This window comes from Periophthalmus magnuspinnatus, chromosome 23 (assembly GCF_009829125.3).
Source record: "Periophthalmus magnuspinnatus isolate fPerMag1 chromosome 23, fPerMag1.2.pri, whole genome shotgun sequence".
Classification (NCBI taxonomy): domain Eukaryota; kingdom Metazoa; phylum Chordata; class Actinopteri; order Gobiiformes; family Gobiidae; genus Periophthalmus; species Periophthalmus magnuspinnatus.
The window spans coordinates 17,333,195-17,353,232 of record NC_047148.1 but is presented as its reverse complement, the minus strand read 5'-3'; the positions used below and the strand labels follow the sequence as shown (position 1 = coordinate 17,353,232).

Here is a 20,038-nt window from a genome sequence, read left to right as displayed (position 1 = left end):
TAGCCTCTGAAATGAATAATGCAAGAATCCTTTGGGCTAAAATTAGTTGTGAAGGGTGTAATATAAGTTCAGATAAAAAAAAAATATTGTAGAGTTAATAGCTTTGTACATTAAAAAATCAAGATCAAGATGTGCCTTAATCAAAGCTAAGTGTAGCCTATATAATGATCGTCTATTAAAAAATCTAATAAATAAATGAATAAATCTGTTCATTGTTTCTCTCTTTAGCTCTGATGTTACTACAAGTTGTTCTGCCTCCAGTAAAGAGTCTTTTGTAATAGTGTCTGATATTCCCAGGGGGCAGTGTGATACAGACATCACCCCGGGTTATCCATGGATCTATTAAAATAGCCTTATGTAGCATTAGCCCTTCCAAAACGAGACAGGGTTGCATTTAAATCGAATAATATACTAAACGGCTCACATGACAATTTTAAGTTATTTAATTTCTTAGGAAAGTGGATCCTTGCAAAAACAATTTAATTTCACATAGAAACTATAATACTTATAAGACTGTGGTTCATACTCCAGCACAGTAGGGCGCGGAAATGTTTGCCACCCGCCATAAAACAAAACGAAGAAGAAGAAACTTAGCATTAGCACCTTCCATGAGTAGCACATACTTCAATCTTAAAAACATTGTGTTGGTGTTTTAGAGAACAATCAACACAAAAAAGAATAATTACTGCAGCCAGGGCAAATAGTTGCAATGTAGTAGCAGCGCATATTTCTGTTGGAAAGTGTATAAAAGTAGCTAATACCTGTCTGTTGTTAGCTTGATGGTCGTTGATTTGTTGTTTGCTAGTGTAGTCGGTCGCTTTTGTTATTACACATGAGTGTGTCCCTGGTTGTTATTCGACTGGAAGTAGCCGAACAATCTCCTTTTCCACGCGGTTTCCAGTACTCTGCGGGTAAGTGTTCAAAGGGGCCAGACTGGTTCGTATGTGAATAACAAAGATGTTGTGCACTGAGGTGGCTATTATCTTGTGACAGCAGCTGAGAGCATGTCAGAAGAGGAACAAGAGGAGAAGGCTTTGGGCATTGCCAAACTGGCGCTTAGTGGAAAGACGGATCTAGAAAGAACTGCTATACTACACCAGCATATAGGCAGTAGAGCTATGGGTGACATGGTTATAGAAACCTTTGAACCCAGCCCAGGTAAGTACCCACCAAGCTGAAACTTCCTTGCATAGTCAATGTTTTTTAATTCAGTTTATGACTTTCTCTGTGTTACTCTAGATAAAGGCGGGGGTGAAGAGTGTGGTTGCTCAACTGATGACAGCAGTGAAAGTGCAGCTGTAAAGTCAGAAGTGGACACTGCCACTCCGGCCATGGCACCAGACTCGCCCTCCAAACAGTTACCAGATCAGATTTCCTTCTTCAGTGGAAACCCCTCTGTTGAGATTGTTCACGGTATCATGCACCTCTACAAGACAAAGTGAGTCACACAAAACAAATTATCTTTTATATATTAAAAGTTTCTATATCTATAACATATTCTTCTTGCAGCAAGATGACATCTCTGACTGAAAATGTCAGACGCAGTGCCATGGTGTGCATTCTTACTGTTCCTGCAACTATGACTAGTCATGATCTTATGAAGCTCTTGGCTCCTTTTAATGATGTCATGGAGCACATGAAGATTATTCGAGACTCCACACCAAACCAGTACATGGTTTTGATTAAGTTTTGTTCACAGGTAGGTTTTGTAATATAATCCTACCTACTGTAGTTTTAATTAAGGTAATGGTTTACATTCAACATCAAGCAGTGTGTTGATTGGTTGGGTTGAGCCTCACTCTGAGCATGTACTGTGGTTTTCTTTCTTGAATATTTCATTTTTGTTGGGTACTCTATAACTCCATGGTAAACTCACAATTTTTGAAAGAAAAATCCAAGCATTCACAAATGTGAACTATATCATTTTTTGCTATTAATAATGCTTTACAAACTTGACAAAGCCTCTCCAAGTGCGACATTGTACTTATTATTTACTGCTGTAGCCACAGCTGTCCTCGGTTAGACTAATAGAAGGGGCACACACCACATTCACACTACGCAAAGGTGGCTTAAGTGTCTTGCCTAAGGACACAATGACCTTTGGGTCAGTGGACAACTACACTAACCACTTAGTCACTGTTAGGCATTGGCTTGACACTTTTGTAAACCAGGGTCTGGAGAAGCTGTGGAGATCATTATGCTGGATTTTACATCATACAGCACAAAAAGTTTATCCAAGGAATGATGCCCAGACCTCTATGGACAAGGACAATATACAGATTATCAGTCCACTGTAGCACAAGCAATTAAAGAAGGAAGAACACACACACTCTTTCTTCAGCTCATATAATAATCATATCAATTTTCGTCTGACTGAGGAAAAAAAAGCTACTTTTATGTTAAACAGGCTGATGCTGACAGTTTTTACACTGCCTGTAATGGTCGACAGTTCAACTCGATAGAAGAGGCAGTGTGTCAGTTGGTCTATGTGGAGAGAGCAGAGGTTTTTTAAATCTGAAAATGTAAGTATTTTCTTGTATTTTGGTAAGCATTGACCACATACATGCACACAATTTACTTCCATAATTTCTCTGTAATCCAGGGGGCCAGCCTAGCCAGTGATGGAGTTGACTGAGCTGCCTAAGTGCACAGTGTGCCTGGAGAGAATGGATGAGTCTGTGAATGGTGTCCTGACAACACTGTGTAACCACAGCTTTCATAGTCAGTGTCTTCAGCGCTGGGAGGATGTCTCGTAAGTGGATGAAATTACACATGGTTTTGAAAATAGGTTTTCAAATAGTTAATAGTGCAATAGTGTTTAGCAGCTTTGTAATTTACTGTAGTTCTCAACTGGTTATTTCCACATTGTAAAAACACTGCTTGTTTCTGGCCTGTTCTTATTGCAAATGTGGACAATAGATGCCTATTGTTTTCTCTTAGGTGCCCAGTATGCAGGTATTGCCAAACACCAGAGCCAGTGGAAGAGAACAAGTGCTTTGAATGTGGAGTACAGGAGGTAACTACCAATTCACTTAAAATGTTATATTGTCTGTACTTTTTGCTTTACTTGTTTCCTTTGTTATAGAACCTATGGATTTGTTTGATCTGTGGCCATATTGGTTGTGGTCGTTACGTTAGTCGTCACGCTTACAAACACTTTGAAGAAACACAGCATACATACGCTATGCAGCTCACCAACCACAGAGTATGGGACTATGCTGGAGGTACTGTCTGAGTTTGGTGTGGAACGGCACCAAAAGTGACAAAAATGTGAAGTTAAGCTAAGTGTACATTGATTCATAGCATTTCAGTTTTTATGTTAATTAAGTGTATTGAATAACTTCAGTTAAAGTGTAGTGTAGGTCTCTTCAGTGGAAATCATGTCTGCTATTTGATGACTTCACTGTTTTGTTCTGATGCAGATAACTATGTGCACCGCCTAGTGGCCAGTAAGACCGATGGCAAGATGGTACAATATGAATGTGAAGGAGACATCTGCCATGATGAGAAAATTGATGCACTTCAGCTTGAAGTAAGGCTGGCTCCTCTGAGCCTATAAACCCACGTTTATCTGCAGCAATGTACATGTCTAATTATGACTTATTATCTGCAGTATTCGTACCTTCTGACTAGTCAGCTGGACTCACAAAGAATTTACTGGGAGAATAAGATTACTCATCTGGAAAAAGAGACTGCAGAGGAGGTACTGGAAACTATAATCTATAGTACACTTATTTATGTATTTGTAATCCTAAACTTTGTGGTTTCACAAACTTGCAATTTTGTAGATAAACAACATGAAGTCCAAATTTAAGGAGACCTTGGAACGCTGTGATAACTTGGAGCGGCGATTAGGAGAGCTCTCTAAAGAGAAACAGGCCATGGAGAAAAAGTAGGGTTAAATATAGTTTTCTTATGCAGCTTATATGTTTAAGCCATAAAACCATAACATGATCACTTGGTCTTCCCCAAAGGGAAAAGGCTGTAACATTCTAGCCTCAGAGAATGAATCCCAAAATGAATTCAGAATTCAATAATGTCTGGAAAATGTAATAGTTATATAGTAAATTATTTGATTAATTCTTACTGACAAACTGCATAGGACATGTTAGACAATGAGAAAAGATTTGCATTTTATACAATGTGTTATGTATATATCTCACTTTAACTATATGTGCTGCACACGCCTACCTGTCCAGGTGCACCCAGCTTAATAGCAGAGTGGTAAAACTAAGCCAGGAGCTGAAGGAGGAACAGGAGATGAACCGCTGTTTGAGAGCCAATCAGACTCAACTACAGTCACAGCTAGTCGAAGAAGAGCGAAAAGCCAAAGAGAGTGGTGAGTAAACCATGGAAGAATCCAAATGTAATATGCATCCTGCTTGACATTGTGATGTCTGTTTTTCAAGTAAAATGGACATCACTAGTGTGGAGTTCTTTTGGTGATTCCAAATAGGCTTTTTAAGTTTTTATAAGACAGAATAATTTTCATATAAAACATCTTATTGCCAACAAGCTAATCTTTTTTCAAAGTAGAGCATCTTTAGGAATAGGGCAAACTGTGCCATTTCTTTTAAAGATACACTATGTAAATTTTCTGTCGGATGGTCTATTAACTGCTTGAGTCCGTCGAGATCAATCAGCAACTTGTTTTAATCCTAAAGTAATCCTCTGGTCATGTACTGACCATAAATAAAATCATGTACATACAATATGTACAAAGATTCAGACAACTTTAGAGCATCGTGGGACACATGTTTTATGGCTGAAGGAATAAAAGATTTGGCATATATGGCATTAACTTTATCTCCATGGGGACGAGGTCAGATCCGTGGAGAAGTGACCCAACTCACAGCATGTTCCATTTCATCCCTGCTGTATAGAATTGTAATTGGTTACCTTAGTAACTGAAGTTTTTAATCCAATACTTGTAATTAATTAAATTATATTATAGATATGTTTAATGCCATACTGCAGAACATTCTAGGCATATCAGTAATTTGTCTCTGGAGGGGAGTCTAGCTCGTTCTCTCCATAAAGGTTACTTAGTGCACAATAATAAAGGTTCTGGTTTGGTGTGTACAGAGCCACATTGTATAAAAATAAATATACATGTAAAACAAAGGTTGTTACATCCTTAACTTCAGTTGTTTATCTTACTTTAGGGGTAGCGAGTGATACACATACACACGTCACTAAGTGCAATTCTACAATGTGTGTCATAGTAGATATTTGTCATGTTTTTCAGTGGAGCGTAAAGAGACAACCATAGCAGAGTTACAGGAGCAGCTCAGAGACGTGATGTTTTATTTGGAGACTCAACAACAGATTGAACACCTTCCCCCCGAGGCACGCAGTGAAATCCAAGAAGGACAAATCAACATCGGGGCCAGTCCTTTAGACAGTGCTGTGAGCTCAGATGGAGCAGGCCCCTCCTCTAGAGGCAGGAGGGGTCGAGGCCGGAAGAGGAAGTAATAGTAGGACTGGAACATGCTAGAAAACAGCTGAAAACATGCAAATGACTGCACTATTTGTTAAACTTGTGTCTAACGTCTGCCTCCTCCCAATTGTTGGTTGGTGGCTGCCATCAGTCAGTTGTTAGATCCACCTCTAGTTTTCATACACATCAGCAGTGTAATTTATGCTCAGCTTTATACAAATATATATAAATATATTATTTATATGATCAAAGTTTTTTTTTTATTTGCTGAAGTGTTCTATTTGTATATTATTATGTTATTATTGTGTGAGCATTTATTACTGAAAAGCTGTAAAAGAAAAAATGGATTATAGCTTTCTTTTAAGTATTATCTCACCATAAATATTTTAACATTACATTTTTTTCCCAACAAGGAGGACATTTTGTAGTGTTGATGTAGAATTATACAAATTTGCAATATAAACTCAAAATATTACAGATAACTTGTTCAGTTTTACACAGCCTTTTCAAATGCTGTGCAAAATACTGCAGTGACACCCTCCTTATTTTCAAAACACTAGACGTTACCTTTACCCTTATGGACTGTGCATACACAGTATACATGCATAACAACACAACCAACCACATGCACATATTTTTGTTTTGTTTTTTTCCTGCAAACCGTTGTTTAGTCTGATGTCAAATGTGTTTGTGAAAGGTGTTTTGAGATGGACAAGAAATGGAATGATTATACTGACATTTCTAAAACAAGATATTTGTATTTTATTATCTTGCCCTTTATGTGAACCTAAGAACTATAATACAAGCAGAATGACTGATCCACAGCTTGAGTCATGCCTTATTTTGTGACTCCATCCTACACACCAAATTAACAGTTTATATTCAGCAGCTTGTTTAAAGTAAACTGTGTACAAAACTACTTCATCAACTGCAAGATGCATCAAGACCTTTTTCCACTGTAACCCTATGTTCTTTATGCAAAGTTTTGCCACACCTATGAGTTATTTATATCTTTACAACAACTCTGTACTATTAATATGTATGCTCATATTTTGCCAGTGCTTTTTTATTTATTTTTATTATTACTACCATTGTCTCTCAAACTTTAACTGAAAATTTAAACTGAAACATATACTGAAAATATATGTTTCATTTTGAGTTTCGAGGTCTATGGTTAAACGCTGCTGAAAAAAGGCAAATGAGAAAAGAGGAAGAGAGAGGAGGGGCTAGTGTGGTGGATGTGTGAGTGAAGGATTTTTCGAGTGAAGATAGGCAGATAGGAGTGCTCTTCCCGCAGCTGTAGACCTGCACGCTGTCTTTCTGTTCCTGTTTCGTCAACTCTTAAAATGTAATAAAGTTACGTTTGTCTTCAACAATCACGGCACATCCAAGGTAAACATTTCATTTCCCTTTTCTAGCTTTGCTCAATTTTGGTTGGTTATCTGCATGTACATTACAGTTTCAAGTGGGTGTGTGCTCTGAGTGTGCGCCAGTGTCCGTCTCCTTTGTGTTACAAAAGATTTGTTTTTTTCCCAATAGTTTACCAAGTAGACTTAGGTTAAAGTTTTGCTTTGTTTCTATGCAAACATCGCAGCTGCCAACGCAGGTTTTGTCTCTAAATTCTTGTATGGTGAATATTTAGTTTAGTAATGACAGAGACACTTTCCCCAAGTAAAAATTCATCTCAGATCACTCATGACATATTTTATTTAAACTTTATTTCCTTTTTATTTAAGAGATATTAGGGACCTGTGTTTTTAATGGTTAAATTACTTGGATGTTTATATTACTTTAAAATACATTGAAAAACATTCTTTACTGGGAGCAAGATCATCTCTCCATAGATCTGATCTGTTTTCCTCGTCATGAGGATAGAAGAGTTTATTGCCTGGTCTACTGTGATACATTCCAGGAAAGCAATAACATCTCCATGGAGACTAGTAAGCCGCAGACTCTTCACCAGAAAAGTAAAAGTTGCATAGTGCACCTTTATGGATATGACATTCAACATGGCCTATAAATTGTAACAGACAGGCTACTACTTCCCCCTTTTACCAGTCCAAATGCATGTTCACACACAGAGACCTGTAAAAACAGCTCAGTCTGAAAATATAGCTGGAAACATTTGTTTTGTTTATTTTATTGTTAATACATTAAACATGATGAATGAGAATTCTTTATAATGGTACACCCATAAGGTGTGTTCCCAAGTGCTGGAATAAAAGTCTCTTTGTGCCTTTATAATGTAATGGAAATGTTTGGGTTTCGGACAGTTTTTCTATGCATACATTATGTTTCTGTGATATTTAAGTTTATTTGTTCATTTTGTGGTTTGGTTTTTATCTTAAAGAAAGAGGAAAGGGTCTAAAACTATTTCACACACATGAAGCAACAGTCACCCAGACATTTCCACGTCACCAGTATTTACACAAATACTCCACATTCTAGAGTTTTCTCACATGTTCTACAGAGGTGTAAACTCTTCCAATGTAAAGTAATGCTGATACTCTTTACCAACACAAGAGGCTGTATTTCTTCTGTTTGCAGATGAGTGACCACGACAGCAGTGCATCAGCCTCCCAGACTGGAGACTTTGATGAAGACACAAACAGTGAATTAGAAGCGGACAGAGATGATAGACACAAGGACAGACATGTGTCCAGTTTGTCCAGCTTCTCAACCTCTCTGCGTGCTGTTATACGCATCAAACAGAAGTACCAGGCCATGAAGAAACGCAGACAAGACCTGGCCCTGAGCCTTACAGCAGCAGGGACTCAGACAGGGGCCCCGGTCAGGACAAGCCCCAAAATCTTCACCTTTGATGCCCTGAACACATCTGCCGACTCTTCACTGGATAACACTATTTATCAGAAGAAAAAAAGGAGACGAAAGAAAAGGGTGTTGTTTCCTCACAATGGAGGACGCAGAGTCCCACCCAAACAGGAGCGCAGCCGAGCCCAACACTGCCTGTATCTACTGTTCGCCATTGTCTTCCTTCAGGTGATACATATTTAGTTTTTTTTAAACCGTTTCTGTTGACATTATTAAATTATTAAATTGTACTTGTTTGTAATTTTCAGGTGTACAATGCCATAGAAAATCTTGATGATCATGTTCTTAAATATGACCTAGAGGGCCTGGAGAAGACATTGCGTAGGGAAGTGTTTGCACAGCAGGGGGCAGTGGAGGGTCTCATGTCTCACCTACAGGACTATCTGTCTACCTATGTCCACAACAAGCCTCTTGTTGTGTCTGTGCATGGCCCCAGTGGGGTGGGTAAGAGCTTCCTGGGTCGTCTCCTGGCTGGACACTTTCGCTCAGTGGTTGGGGACGCTTTGGTGCTGCAGTACTATGTCCTTCACCACTGTCCCCAAGAGGCAGATGCGGTCCAGTGTGCTCAGAACCTGTGTGCTCTGATCTCTCAGATAGTGCAGCAAGCAGAGGAGGAGGAGAAGATTCCATTATTGATTTTTGATGAGGTTGAGTACATGCAACAAGAGATACTGGATGCACTGTGGCAGTTTGTCGCCACCAAGCAGTCGAACGAGTACCTGAATGTGATCTACCTATTTCTGAGCAACCTGGGCCATGAGCAAATCACAAAGCATTTGCTTCACAACTCATCAAGTGACTCTGTAACAGCCTCTGGTCATGGCTATCTGATCAAGGAGCTCACCCCAATTCTACGCAACACTCTGGATAAACTGCACCCCCTGTGGGCAGAGGCAGACATTTTACCCCTGGGCCTTCTGGAAAAGGTTCACGTGATGGACTGTTTTCTGGAGGAAATTACTCGAGAAGGTTTTTATCCAGACCATGCCAACATAGAGCGGCTGGCAGGAGAGATAGAATATTATCCTATTGTAGGGGGACATGAATACGCCCAGACAGGCTGCAAGCAGGTGGTGGCAAAAGTCAACCTGCTATGAAATGTGAATGCTCGAAGGAAATGCTTAGAATTCTTTTACCAATGAAGACATAAAACATGGGAAGGACATAAAGTTACAAAACTTGAATGGCATGAATAAAATGTTTTCCTTTTAAAAGAGGTGAGGCAACTGGTTTTCATGCAAAAAGAAACCTCATTTCCAGAAACCTAAAACCTGAGACTTCTGCCCTATTTATTAGTGAATGAATTATTATAATTATTAAAATTAAGTGTTTGCCTGGCAAATCCAGAATGACCTCTGTATTTTTATACAGATTGATATCAGTCTAGTCCCCATGTGGTCTGCTGCGTATTTCAGTGACACATGTGAAACGAAGAAGCTCATTGGTCACCTATGATTTACAAATAAAATAAAGTTTGTCTCACTTCAGATTAACAGTTTAGTGCTTTGCTCATTGGTTCTGCAGAAATCCGCAATATTTTTCAGCGTGTTCCCAATTGGCTAATCCACCAGTCAAACACGCCCATTTGAAAACGGGGCGATTCACCGGTGACCAGACTCACATCTTCTCAAAGTATTGAAGTGTATATTGTGGATCCCAGGCAAATTAAGTGTAAACACAGCAAACTGGACAGAGACATTGACAATGTGTGGTAAGGTATATATTGGTATGTTTTATTTTTGTGATTTGTTTAGTATTTAAAACTAGTGTGCCATAAGTAATCCTGCTTGAACCAGAAGTTCCTGCTTGAACCAGAAGTTTACATATACTTTATTTTTTTGTACAGTATATATAAACTTGGGTGAGTATAGTGTAGTAACATATATGGTTGGTTAAATCTACCAAAACAAAAAATACTCCATATTGCCCAATCATACCCTCAAGCTTTGAAAGCAGTGTAACCTCTGACCTTTGTTAAACTTCTCATTCTAGCTGTATGATTGGTCTGTAGGCAATATTTATTAAGATGACAAAAACTGTGAATGAGTCAGCATTTCTAAATTATTACATTTCAAATATAAATAATATTGCTCTTAAAAATGTTTATAAACGTGGAATAAAATTGTTGTCAAACAGTTTTCTAGACATTTTATTAGTTTTTTAGTTGACATTGGAAAAAATGAGGTACTGTGTCTAAATGACATTGAATTATTCATGTATATTCTGGAAAAATAAAGTATAACACTGAACAAATGAGAGTGATGACATGATGTCGTCAAGTATTTTGACTTTAAACTAAACATTTAGGGAGACTGCTGGTCAATTTAGAATGCACCAGAGCCACTAACAAAAACGTCTTTATACACGTGGGGGCCTATCATCAGAACTGAACAGCTTTTATTATCCTTTTAAAGCTATGGCCACAAAGTATAAATAACTCAGCAATTAAAATATTCAAAAGCCCATAACAAACTGTTGTGTGATTTAACAGGAAATGGATCTAAAAGCTACAACAAAGTAGAAAACAGACACGCAGCACCATTTTTACCAAGCAAATATTCTTTACACTTGCCTTCATATTTTCATTCTCACATGCTTTAGGGTAGGGAGGAACAACTAAATACACAATCTTTAATGAGCTACACAAACTACTACTTGTTCTAAGACCTATGGAGAAATAAATATTGTCCCATTGTATCACAATACAGTACATATGTATTGTCAGCTTTTAGATGACATAACTCCTGCATATACTTTCTACTAGTGTCAAATATGCTCTGAGCTGGTTAGGGACAGCTCACAGTATGTGCAGGAAAGTGCCACGGGGCATCCAGAAACAACAGGCTGCAGAAAATTGGGCAGGGGGGAAGTGAGCAGTGACCTTTTGACTTCTTCATTGAATAATAAAGTTTTCTTCTTTATGCCTCAAGCTCAAAACCCATGCCAACTTTGTGTCCACCAGCATTGAAGTTCTTTCCGTCAATCAGGGCAGAGAGAGTTACTTTGACACCTGTAATTTTGATGAAATGAAGAGTTGAAAATCTGCTCTCCTTTTTAAATGTGTTTCATTCAGTGTTGCATTTTGGAAGATGATTTTAAACTTACCAGGCCTAAGACTCTGAGTGTAACCTATTCCAATCAAACTGGCATTGTTTACTTTGGCCTGTAGGTAGAGATACGATGCAATATTTGAGACAATATACTTGGACCGCTAAATATCTCTAAAACTGGAAAGAGTATACTTACAGATAGTGATGCATCTTTGTCAAGCTTGTATTTGGCAGCAATACCAAAGCGAGTGTTGTTGCTGCCAGCAGTCCAGGCCAGAGTTACTGCCGTCTCCAGCTCATCATTCACTTTCTGGTAAATAGATCCACCAAACTCTGTCCCATCATTACTATGAGAAAAGTTAAATTAGCTGAATAAGCAATTTGGTGTACAATAAATAATGAAATATATTATGTTTGTTTTTCCCCTGTAACCTAGCGTACTTACACATTTGTGTGAAGCTGGAAGTCCCCAGCCTTATATCCCAAAGCAAAGTTATTCTGGGTCAGTTTAGACTTGGCTGTATCAAAAGCCATTTGATAGCCAGCCAGCCAGCCCTCGTAACCCAGCACAGCAGCAGCATGGATGATGGGGCCTTCAAAGTCCACATCACAACCCAAGTTCACATAGTCACGCTTGTAACCAGTCTTCAGCTTTCCACTCTTTTTACTGCACAAAATGTAATCAACATTGTGTGGATTGTTATTTGGACACGGTTTATAATATCACTAACTCAATGACTCATGTTTTCATTGCATTTTTACTCACCCAGTGTTTGGTACAAAAGATGTATCCAAAGCCACCTTCAGTCCTTGAGCAAGCTGCAGGCAAACATACACGTGTTTACTAAATAATCAGGAAAATCCCTGCATTTAATGAGCTCTTTATACCTGGTCCTCAACAGTGACTTCAGTGGCCAGAGTATTGTCTGTGTTCCACTTCTGGTTGACGCTGAGGCCAAGCTCTTTCATCTTATATTTGGTTTCCAGGCTTCCTGCAGCCTTCCCTGTGTCTGTGTTACTTGAACCCGACGTGTTGAACTCCTAATGGGTACAACACAACAACTTAAAAATAGAATCAAAATAACAATCCATTTGGGAAAGATGGTGTAGCCACAATAAATTTGGGAAATGGATGATTGTATAAAGACAAAAGAGACATAGTTTCTATGTAGTGCATGAGTAGGACTTGATGCATGTATTAACAAATTTTAAAGTCAATAACGCTGCAAAAACAATGGATGAATAAAATGACCAAACAAAGCGTAGAAAACCAAACATGCATTAAGGGACAATACATTGAAAACTACAGATAATTTAAAGTTAATAAGTCATGAATGGAGTGGGGCATGGCAGATGATAAAAAATATATATATTTTAAATTTTTTTGTTTTAAACTTCAATCTTACCATCTACAACAGAGCACAAGCATCCAGAAAAGTGCAACAGGAAAGAACAGGAGTTATGCTGGGAAAAAGCAGGTCAAAACAGAATTGATAGATTTTTTTCCCCCTGATACCGACTGGGCATACAATACTTCAGAGCATACCTTGGTATTCTTGTGTTATTATAACATTGTTGTTGTGAAGTTAGAGACATTGAACAAACGTGTGAGTTGCAAAGCAACATTAATTGTGTGTAAAGACAACTAGTGAAAAAAATAATGTCCAATAATTACCACTCCACTTTGTGATTTGGTCTTCAGATCCAGCTTCACAAGCCCAAATCCTGTATAATGAGACTTCTTAGAAAACTCATACAAACAATATCTGATCAATACAAGTAAGTGTGACTTCCCAGGAAGATGTATTATAATTCAATGTTGAAAGGTTATGATGTCTTAATACAGTTAATAATTTATTATAACCTACTAGCTATAGAAGTACTTACCATAGCCCTTGCTGAATACGTCCTTGGCAGCCTTGCCCAAGTCTGTGTAAGAAGGGGGGACAGCCATTGTTCTGTAACGATAGCAGACAATACAGTCAGTGGTGAGTACCGCAGTGTATTATTTGCTGGAAAGTTACTATCGTTAACTATCGAGCTGGAGGGAACAAACTGTTCTTTGAAAGCTAGTTGAAAAACAACTAATATTATTAGCAGATGATCAGGAGGAGTTTCGTGGCTCAGTGTGATCTAGATCTACTAGATGGAAACGATCAAATACTGAACAAACAAAAACGTGAACAAACCGCTGTGATAACTCGTTGCATGGGGTGGGTTGTTTCAAGGTTGTGAAAAAGGCCACACCACTGCTCACGAGTCAAAATAGACATTATTGGGAGTGCATTTAATACTCTGATATTCCTCCAGAATCATAAACAAATGCTGCTTTATTCGCTTTATTTAACCTAAAATCAGTAAAGCAATCAAATGTATGGGGTGTGACAGTTAGCTCTGGTTAGCTATCGTTAGCAAAAAGCATTGCTAACTCTCTTATATTTGCAGTGTTTCTTCAGTTGTTAATACACTGCATTTGCATTTCATACAAAACAGATAACATTTTAAACCCTACCACAGGCTTTTCTGGAATAACGCTAATAAAAGTCCGCTTTTGAATAAAATTGCAAGTGTATATCATAGTATCATTACATAATGCATTAATTGCGTTTTGCTAAATTGCTCGTCAGGCTAGACATTTTTTACAGTAATAAGAAAACAGTACTTTGGTCCGATACATCGTGGTATTGCAGCTACATTTGCCATATTGTGAGGTTTCTTACCTGTTCAAATTCTGTGGGAGTCTGCAAAGCTTCAAGTGGTGATGCTGCTGAACAAACTGGAGCTAACTGTAGCTTAGCAATAGGGCACAATGAAGGAGACACAGGGCGCATGCGCCACATTAGGACGGCAAAAAAAGTACATTTTAGCGTTTTACATATTTTCTTTGACTGATGCCATGTGCAGTACGTAAATGATGTCTGTTTAAATATTTCTTCTTTCCCATCTGTGAAGAAATTAAATGTAGTAACATCAGAAACTTGGAAATCTACGTTAGTGGGAATTCTGCAAAGATTATTTGATTATTATTTACGTTTGTACGCTGTTTAGTATTACATATATACATACGTATCTTCGCACCGTTCCACCTTTATTTTTTATGACAAACATGGCGTTTTTCTGCGCAAGCGGAAGCGTTGTATCGGGCCCCTATGGCCCCTCCCTGGGCGCCCCTGACTCGAGTCGATACCGTTCTCCTCCTCCTCAAAGCAGTGTGCAGTGAGGCAACTTGTCAAAAGTACACATTCATTATCAACTTTTGCTCAGTACTAAGTCCAATGGTCACAGCGGACTGGCCTTTGAATTCGTGCAGCTTCCTCTCGCATAAAGCACGCGGGCTGCTGCTGCACACGGTTTGTAGGCTCAGCGGATCTTTGACGACAGTCGTCGTTGTTGTGATTAAAAGTTAGATCCCGGGGTATATCCCAGTCATGTCTGGACATCCTAGATTCGTGCATCCGTTTCACAGACCGCAGTCATTGGCTGCAGCTGCTCCTGCTGGGAAAGCCAAACTTACCCATCCCGGTAAAGCGATCCTGGCAGGTAAGTAACTTCATAAACCTGCGCTTATTCAGAGAAAGTTAAAAAGCTGTTCATAATTTACTCGGCAGCCAGTGTTTACGCATAGGTTCAGCACCGTTGAACCACCTGCTTGTAAACATGTAATTAATGATAAGGGTTTTGTCAGTAAGGTTGATGTGCTTCATGACATTTATCGGGTAAGGACAGTGTTAATCTGCAAGAATGTGAGAGGTCACATAGACTGTGCCTCAGGCTCACAGTGAGCTCTGTCAGGCTGCTCTCAGATCATTTTCTGAGGCGTACTCACGTAAATGAACCCCAAATCTTCAGTTTACAAGTTAATGATTGACAGATGTGCAAATTTATGACAAAGTTAATTTAACGACATGCATTTGGTAATATTATAAATCCTTGTACTAAATAATTTGGGCGTATGTCCAATTAGTACAGATGGCATTTTTGCCATTTTTAAACATAATACTCGATTAATACATATAAACATCAATGATACCTTGTTCAGTCCAGTGTCCCTGTTGTGCTTGGGTCATAAAGGAATTTTGAATTTCCCTGTAACTAGTACTCTACTCACTATTTATAGGGGTTTATTTTTCATGAGGCCAACTAGACATCTTTAATTTGTGCCAGTTTTGATGAATGGGTTTTTTTATTCTTGATTTCAGACTATCAGACTTTCAGACAATTACAGGACCTCAGGTAATCCATGAATGGGGCTGACTTTAGGAAAATTATAGGTTGTGTTCCAGACCCAGATTAATTTGTGCTTGTTGTGCTTGTTAAAACCAGTCCTAAAGGAATGCCTGGGTGTGTTCTACTCCTAACTACCACTGTTTCTGCACCCATCATAACCAAAACTGCTAATGCCAGTTATCTTGTATTCCACAAGTTGTTGTCCATAAGTCCTGTCCTGCATGAACTATCTGTTCTGCATGTCACAGTGCAGACAGTGAATGTTTGTTGGACTTTCATGCATGGCATTTTAAAGACATTGCATGTCTTGAAGCTTACTTTTTGAGTATGATATGGCAGCACTGGGGTCAGCCTCATTCTGCATGGATGTGTCGCTTTAAAATGTTTTGTGGTGAACAGTTTGTGCTGTAGAAAATCACACCCCCTTGAACTGGATCCAAGCCAAGGGGTGTATCAGTAGGCAGAATCATACTGGAGTCAGCTGAGCCAATCAGCTGCAAGTTCTGTGTCTGCTGTGTAACTGCAGATGAGTGACATTATTTTTAAGGTGGAATGGTTCTGTTATGTTCACGTTCCCTCACTGTGTACAGTTTACACTCCAGTACAAATATGCAGCAAAACAAACCTTATTGTACAATGGGTAAACACACTATTAAATCCAAATTGGTCAAAGGCAAGATATGTGGTCTAGAAGTTAAACCTAAAAATTCCCTCCAACGTAAAAGGTCTGTGTAAATTGTTATAAGTTGTGGGCCTCCCTAAATGTGCTTTGATATGATAAAGTGATATATTTTCCCAAACTCACTGGACTGTGTGGGCTTGTGTTTTTTCAGGTGGGATTGCTGGAGGAATAGAAATCTGTATCACCTTCCCTACTGAGTATGTAAAGACCCAGCTGCAGCTAGATGAAAAGGCCAATCCCCCAAAATACAAAGGCATTGGTTAGTTAAAGGTCTATTTTCATCATAATGCAAAATGTATGGGAATGTATTTACCATAAAGGATTTAAATTATTGCAAATAAATATTTCCATAGGTCAACCAACATATATATATATAACATTGAAGTAAAGAATTTTTTATTTTGAGTTTATCACCTTAATGTTGTTTTTGCTTTGAAATGTTTCTCTCTCTGTTACAGTTGATTGTGTAAAGCAAACTGTGAACAGTCATGGTGTTCGTGGTCTTTACAGAGGTCTAAGCTCTCTTCTGTATGGATCTATACCTAAAGCTGCAGTTAGGTACAGTTTTTGTTCACCTGCCTTTTCATCTACTAAATGCTCTTGAGTTTAACATGTGATGTTTCTTTTAATGTGCCAGATTTGGGGTATTTGAGTTTCTTAGTAATAAGATGCGCGATGAGAGTGGGAAACTAGACAGCAAACGAGGATTTATGTGTGGCCTCGGTGCTGGAGTTGCAGAGGCTGTATTTGTTGTATGTCCTATGGAGACAGTTAAGGTAATTAAGCACCACCATCCAATAACATTAACTACATTTTCACCCCTGACTGCATCAATTAATATGCTGCACTTGTTATGTTAGGTAAAATTTATACATGACCAGACTTCAGCAAATCCGAAGTACCGAGGTTTTTTCCATGGAGTTAGGGAGATTATCAGAACTCAAGGTAAGAGTTGTATCTAATGAATACATAACATAATATTAAAGACAATGAATGTATTTTATTGAATTTTAATAAGTTTTAATTTAAGGAAATTTGCACTTTGCGTAGGCAGGCTTAGTTGTACTTTTAATTAATGCAAGTTGCCAATTGTGTTCAATACATTTATGCCTGTCTCCTGCATTTACCTTTGTGTTTGTTCTATCTTTTTTTGTCATATGTGATCCATGTGTGATCTATGTGCATTTCAAATTGTGTTAAAATGTTTCAACAAGTTATGTGGGTCTTTTTAAGGACTGAAGGGCACTTACCAAGGACTAACTGCCACTGTGCTGAAGCAGGGCTCAAACCAGGCTATCCGTTTTTATGTCATGACGTCACTGAGAAACTGGTATAAAGGTTTGTGAATAACCATTTTTAATGAATCTAGAATACATTATGATTTCTAATAACCTGTTTTCAAATACACAGGTGATAACCCCAACAAAGCCATTAACCCTCTGATAACTGGGCTTTTTGGTGCTGTTGCTGGAGCTGCTAGCGTTTTTGGAAACACTCCTCTAGATGTCATCAAAACTAGAATGCAGGTGGATAGCATTTTTAAAATGATAAAGTTTATGAAAGGTCTTACTTATGATTACATAATTTTATGTCTGTTTCTCTAGGGACTTGAAGCTCACAAATACAAAAGCACAATGGATTGTGCTGTTAAGATAATGAAGTATGAAGGTCCAGCAGCGTAAGTAAACAGTTAGATAACAAATGTAAATTATAATTTACATGTTTGTAGTACAATTTATTTGCTGTAGCAGCTACACCAAAGTATAATACCACTGCGACAGCCTAATACTGTAATTGCCCCAAATTACCATGAAAATTACACACAAAAGAATTCAGTGTTCTTAACTCTTTTTTTTGGCAGATTCTACAAGGGTACTATCCCTCGTCTGGGTCGTGTGTGCATGGATGTAGCCATAGTCTTCATAATTTATGAAGAAGTTGTCAAAGTCCTGAACATTGTTTGGAAGACAGACTGAAATGTCTACAGAAACAAACCCACCTTCCAGGTTTTAATATCTACCTCCAACCTGTAATATACAAGAAAGGGAGTGTACTTTTAATGCACATGAACAGCTCGTTGATCAGCTGGTCTTGAAGAAGTGTGGGCTCAGGGAGAAGGACACTGGTATGAATAGGAATGAAAATCGCTTGAACAGAGTATTAATTCTATTTGTACAATGGGTGTCAAGTACTTTGAAAATGAAAGCCAATACCGAAAAATGTGACTAACACTATAGGATTTTAACTTAAAAATGTATTGTACTTGAAATTATAATATCCAAATGCAAAATGTTTTACTGATCAAAACAAAAGTAATAAAAAATATCTAATGGATAACTCGTCCTTAATCTTCAAGGGCTTTAGGTGCATTATAGACAAAATGCCTTAAAACATAAAAATAATAATAATAGTAATAATAATAGTAAGAATACCGTAATAATTCAGGTTTTAAAGTGAAACCTCACTTTTAGAAACTTCAACCAAACAGCCGCTCTAGGCTTGTGAAAAGTTTTCTCTTTGTGTTGCATACCTGCATATGTTTTAAATTAAGCGACTTACATAGATTATCTCTTAAGTGCCTACATTTTATGTTTTGAGATTGTGGATAACTGAAATGTTGAAAATATATTATTTTGTGCTGCCTGTAAAAATACAGGCAACATTTGTGGTGTTTTTTCTTTGTACTTTTCAGTATTTCAAAAAAAAGTCAGCTTTTGCCTTCCACCTCATTCCATGAAAACAAGCCAAGCATTTGCAAGACTTTCATTTTATGCCTTACATTATGGCATTTTCTAATTCCATTTAGATTTTATCAAGCCTTGGTTTCTTTGGTGCCAAACTGTTGCTTTATCATACATGAGCCAAACACGTGCAGTTTGTTTTATTGTTTTCTTTCTTCTGTTTCACTGTTTACAATAACTTGCAATTAAAATGTATTTTCCTTGGTTTCAATGCATACTGCCTTGTAAATGGAGATCAACCTAGGGTAATTTCCATTATGTGCCTTTAAATAAATTATTCTGACAATGTTCACAAATAAACAAATAAATAATATACAAATCTATCATTGTTGTTTTGTTATTAACACAAGCTACTGGACAGTGTTTTTTTCTTTATTATTTATATGTCAGGGACCATGTACAAATTCATTCATCTTATAAAAGTATATATATATACATATATATATTCCCCCCGATAGTCGAACCTCGACTATATATATATATATATATATATATATATATATATATATATATATATATATATATATATATATATATATATATATATATATATATATATATACTGATATCAGTTCATCGTCAACATTAGCAGTTAAATACAATAAAATGTCCCCATGTCCAATACATCATGTTTCCTACAGTTCATTACACTATAAAAAATCATTATCTGCAGGTTTCAATACAGGACAGTACAAATTTACTAGACTAATGTGGGCACATCTGATTATCTAAAATTTCTAGTAAAATGATTCAAATCTACAGACAATTTCAGACTGGAGCTGATTTCACTGTCTAATGGTTTGAAAAGAAAAGGATTTGGATTTATGCAATTTCGGTTCACAGACCGAGTGGACTGGGGAGTTTGTTAAACAAAGTTGAAGATTTTTTTTTTTCCATTATAGGTGGAGCTGCATTATTAATGATTTAGAATAATTTGATTTTAATACAAATTTTATTGTCGAAATTGAACATTTTGTATTTACTTAGGATATTACAGTGGTGATAACGAAGGGGTTTGAATTGAATCATCTTTTTACCACTGCCAAATTGACTGATATATTCATTG

The 20,038-nt window shown here is 37.6% G+C and overlaps 4 protein-coding genes across 4 annotated transcripts; 3 read left to right on the top strand and 1 right to left on the bottom strand.

The window, feature by feature from the left end:
• Positions 1 to 733: 733 nt before the first annotated feature.
• Positions 734 to 5,651, top strand: brap (BRCA1 associated protein). The gene is given in 13 exon segments (XM_033989132.2): positions 734 to 911; positions 994 to 1,158; positions 1,240 to 1,438; positions 1,510 to 1,699; positions 2,408 to 2,526; positions 2,603 to 2,752; positions 2,941 to 3,016; positions 3,086 to 3,224; positions 3,423 to 3,532; positions 3,614 to 3,703; positions 3,789 to 3,892; positions 4,200 to 4,339; positions 5,249 to 5,651. Coding segments are annotated over 13 exon segments (1,788 nt in total). The 5' UTR covers positions 734 to 832; the 3' UTR covers positions 5,476 to 5,651.
• A 1,020-nt stretch (positions 5,652 to 6,671) lies between these two features.
• Positions 6,672 to 10,442, top strand: tor4aa (torsin family 4, member Aa). The gene is made up of 3 exons (XM_033989125.2): positions 6,672 to 6,832; positions 7,988 to 8,440; positions 8,521 to 10,442. The coding sequence occupies exons 2-3, from the start codon at positions 7,988 to 7,990 to the stop codon at positions 9,367 to 9,369; spliced, it is 1,302 nt and encodes a 433-aa protein (XP_033845016.1). The 5' UTR covers positions 6,672 to 6,832; the 3' UTR covers positions 9,370 to 10,442.
• On the bottom strand, positions 10,409 to 14,892 carry zgc:56235 (Voltage-dependent anion-selective channel protein 2-like). Its single transcript, XM_033989127.2, has 10 exons — positions 14,389 to 14,892; positions 14,043 to 14,266; positions 13,210 to 13,280; positions 12,998 to 13,047; positions 12,211 to 12,363; positions 12,089 to 12,141; positions 11,768 to 11,989; positions 11,519 to 11,669; positions 11,378 to 11,435; positions 10,409 to 11,282 (listed from the first exon to the last, which is right to left on the bottom strand). Exons 3-10 carry the CDS (start codon positions 13,274 to 13,276, stop codon positions 11,191 to 11,193), a joined length of 846 nt encoding a protein of 281 aa, XP_033845018.1. The 5' UTR covers positions 13,277 to 13,280; positions 14,043 to 14,266; positions 14,389 to 14,892; the 3' UTR covers positions 10,409 to 11,190.
• slc25a1b (slc25a1 solute carrier family 25 member 1b) lies at positions 14,751 to 19,293 on the top strand. The gene is made up of 9 exons (XM_033990204.2): positions 14,751 to 14,862; positions 16,383 to 16,490; positions 16,690 to 16,789; positions 16,869 to 17,007; positions 17,092 to 17,176; positions 17,465 to 17,569; positions 17,642 to 17,757; positions 17,836 to 17,909; positions 18,093 to 19,293. The coding sequence occupies exons 1-9, from the start codon at positions 14,751 to 14,753 to the stop codon at positions 18,205 to 18,207; spliced, it is 954 nt and encodes a 317-aa protein (XP_033846095.1). The 3' UTR covers positions 18,208 to 19,293.
• Positions 19,294 to 20,038: the final 745 nt, after the last annotated feature.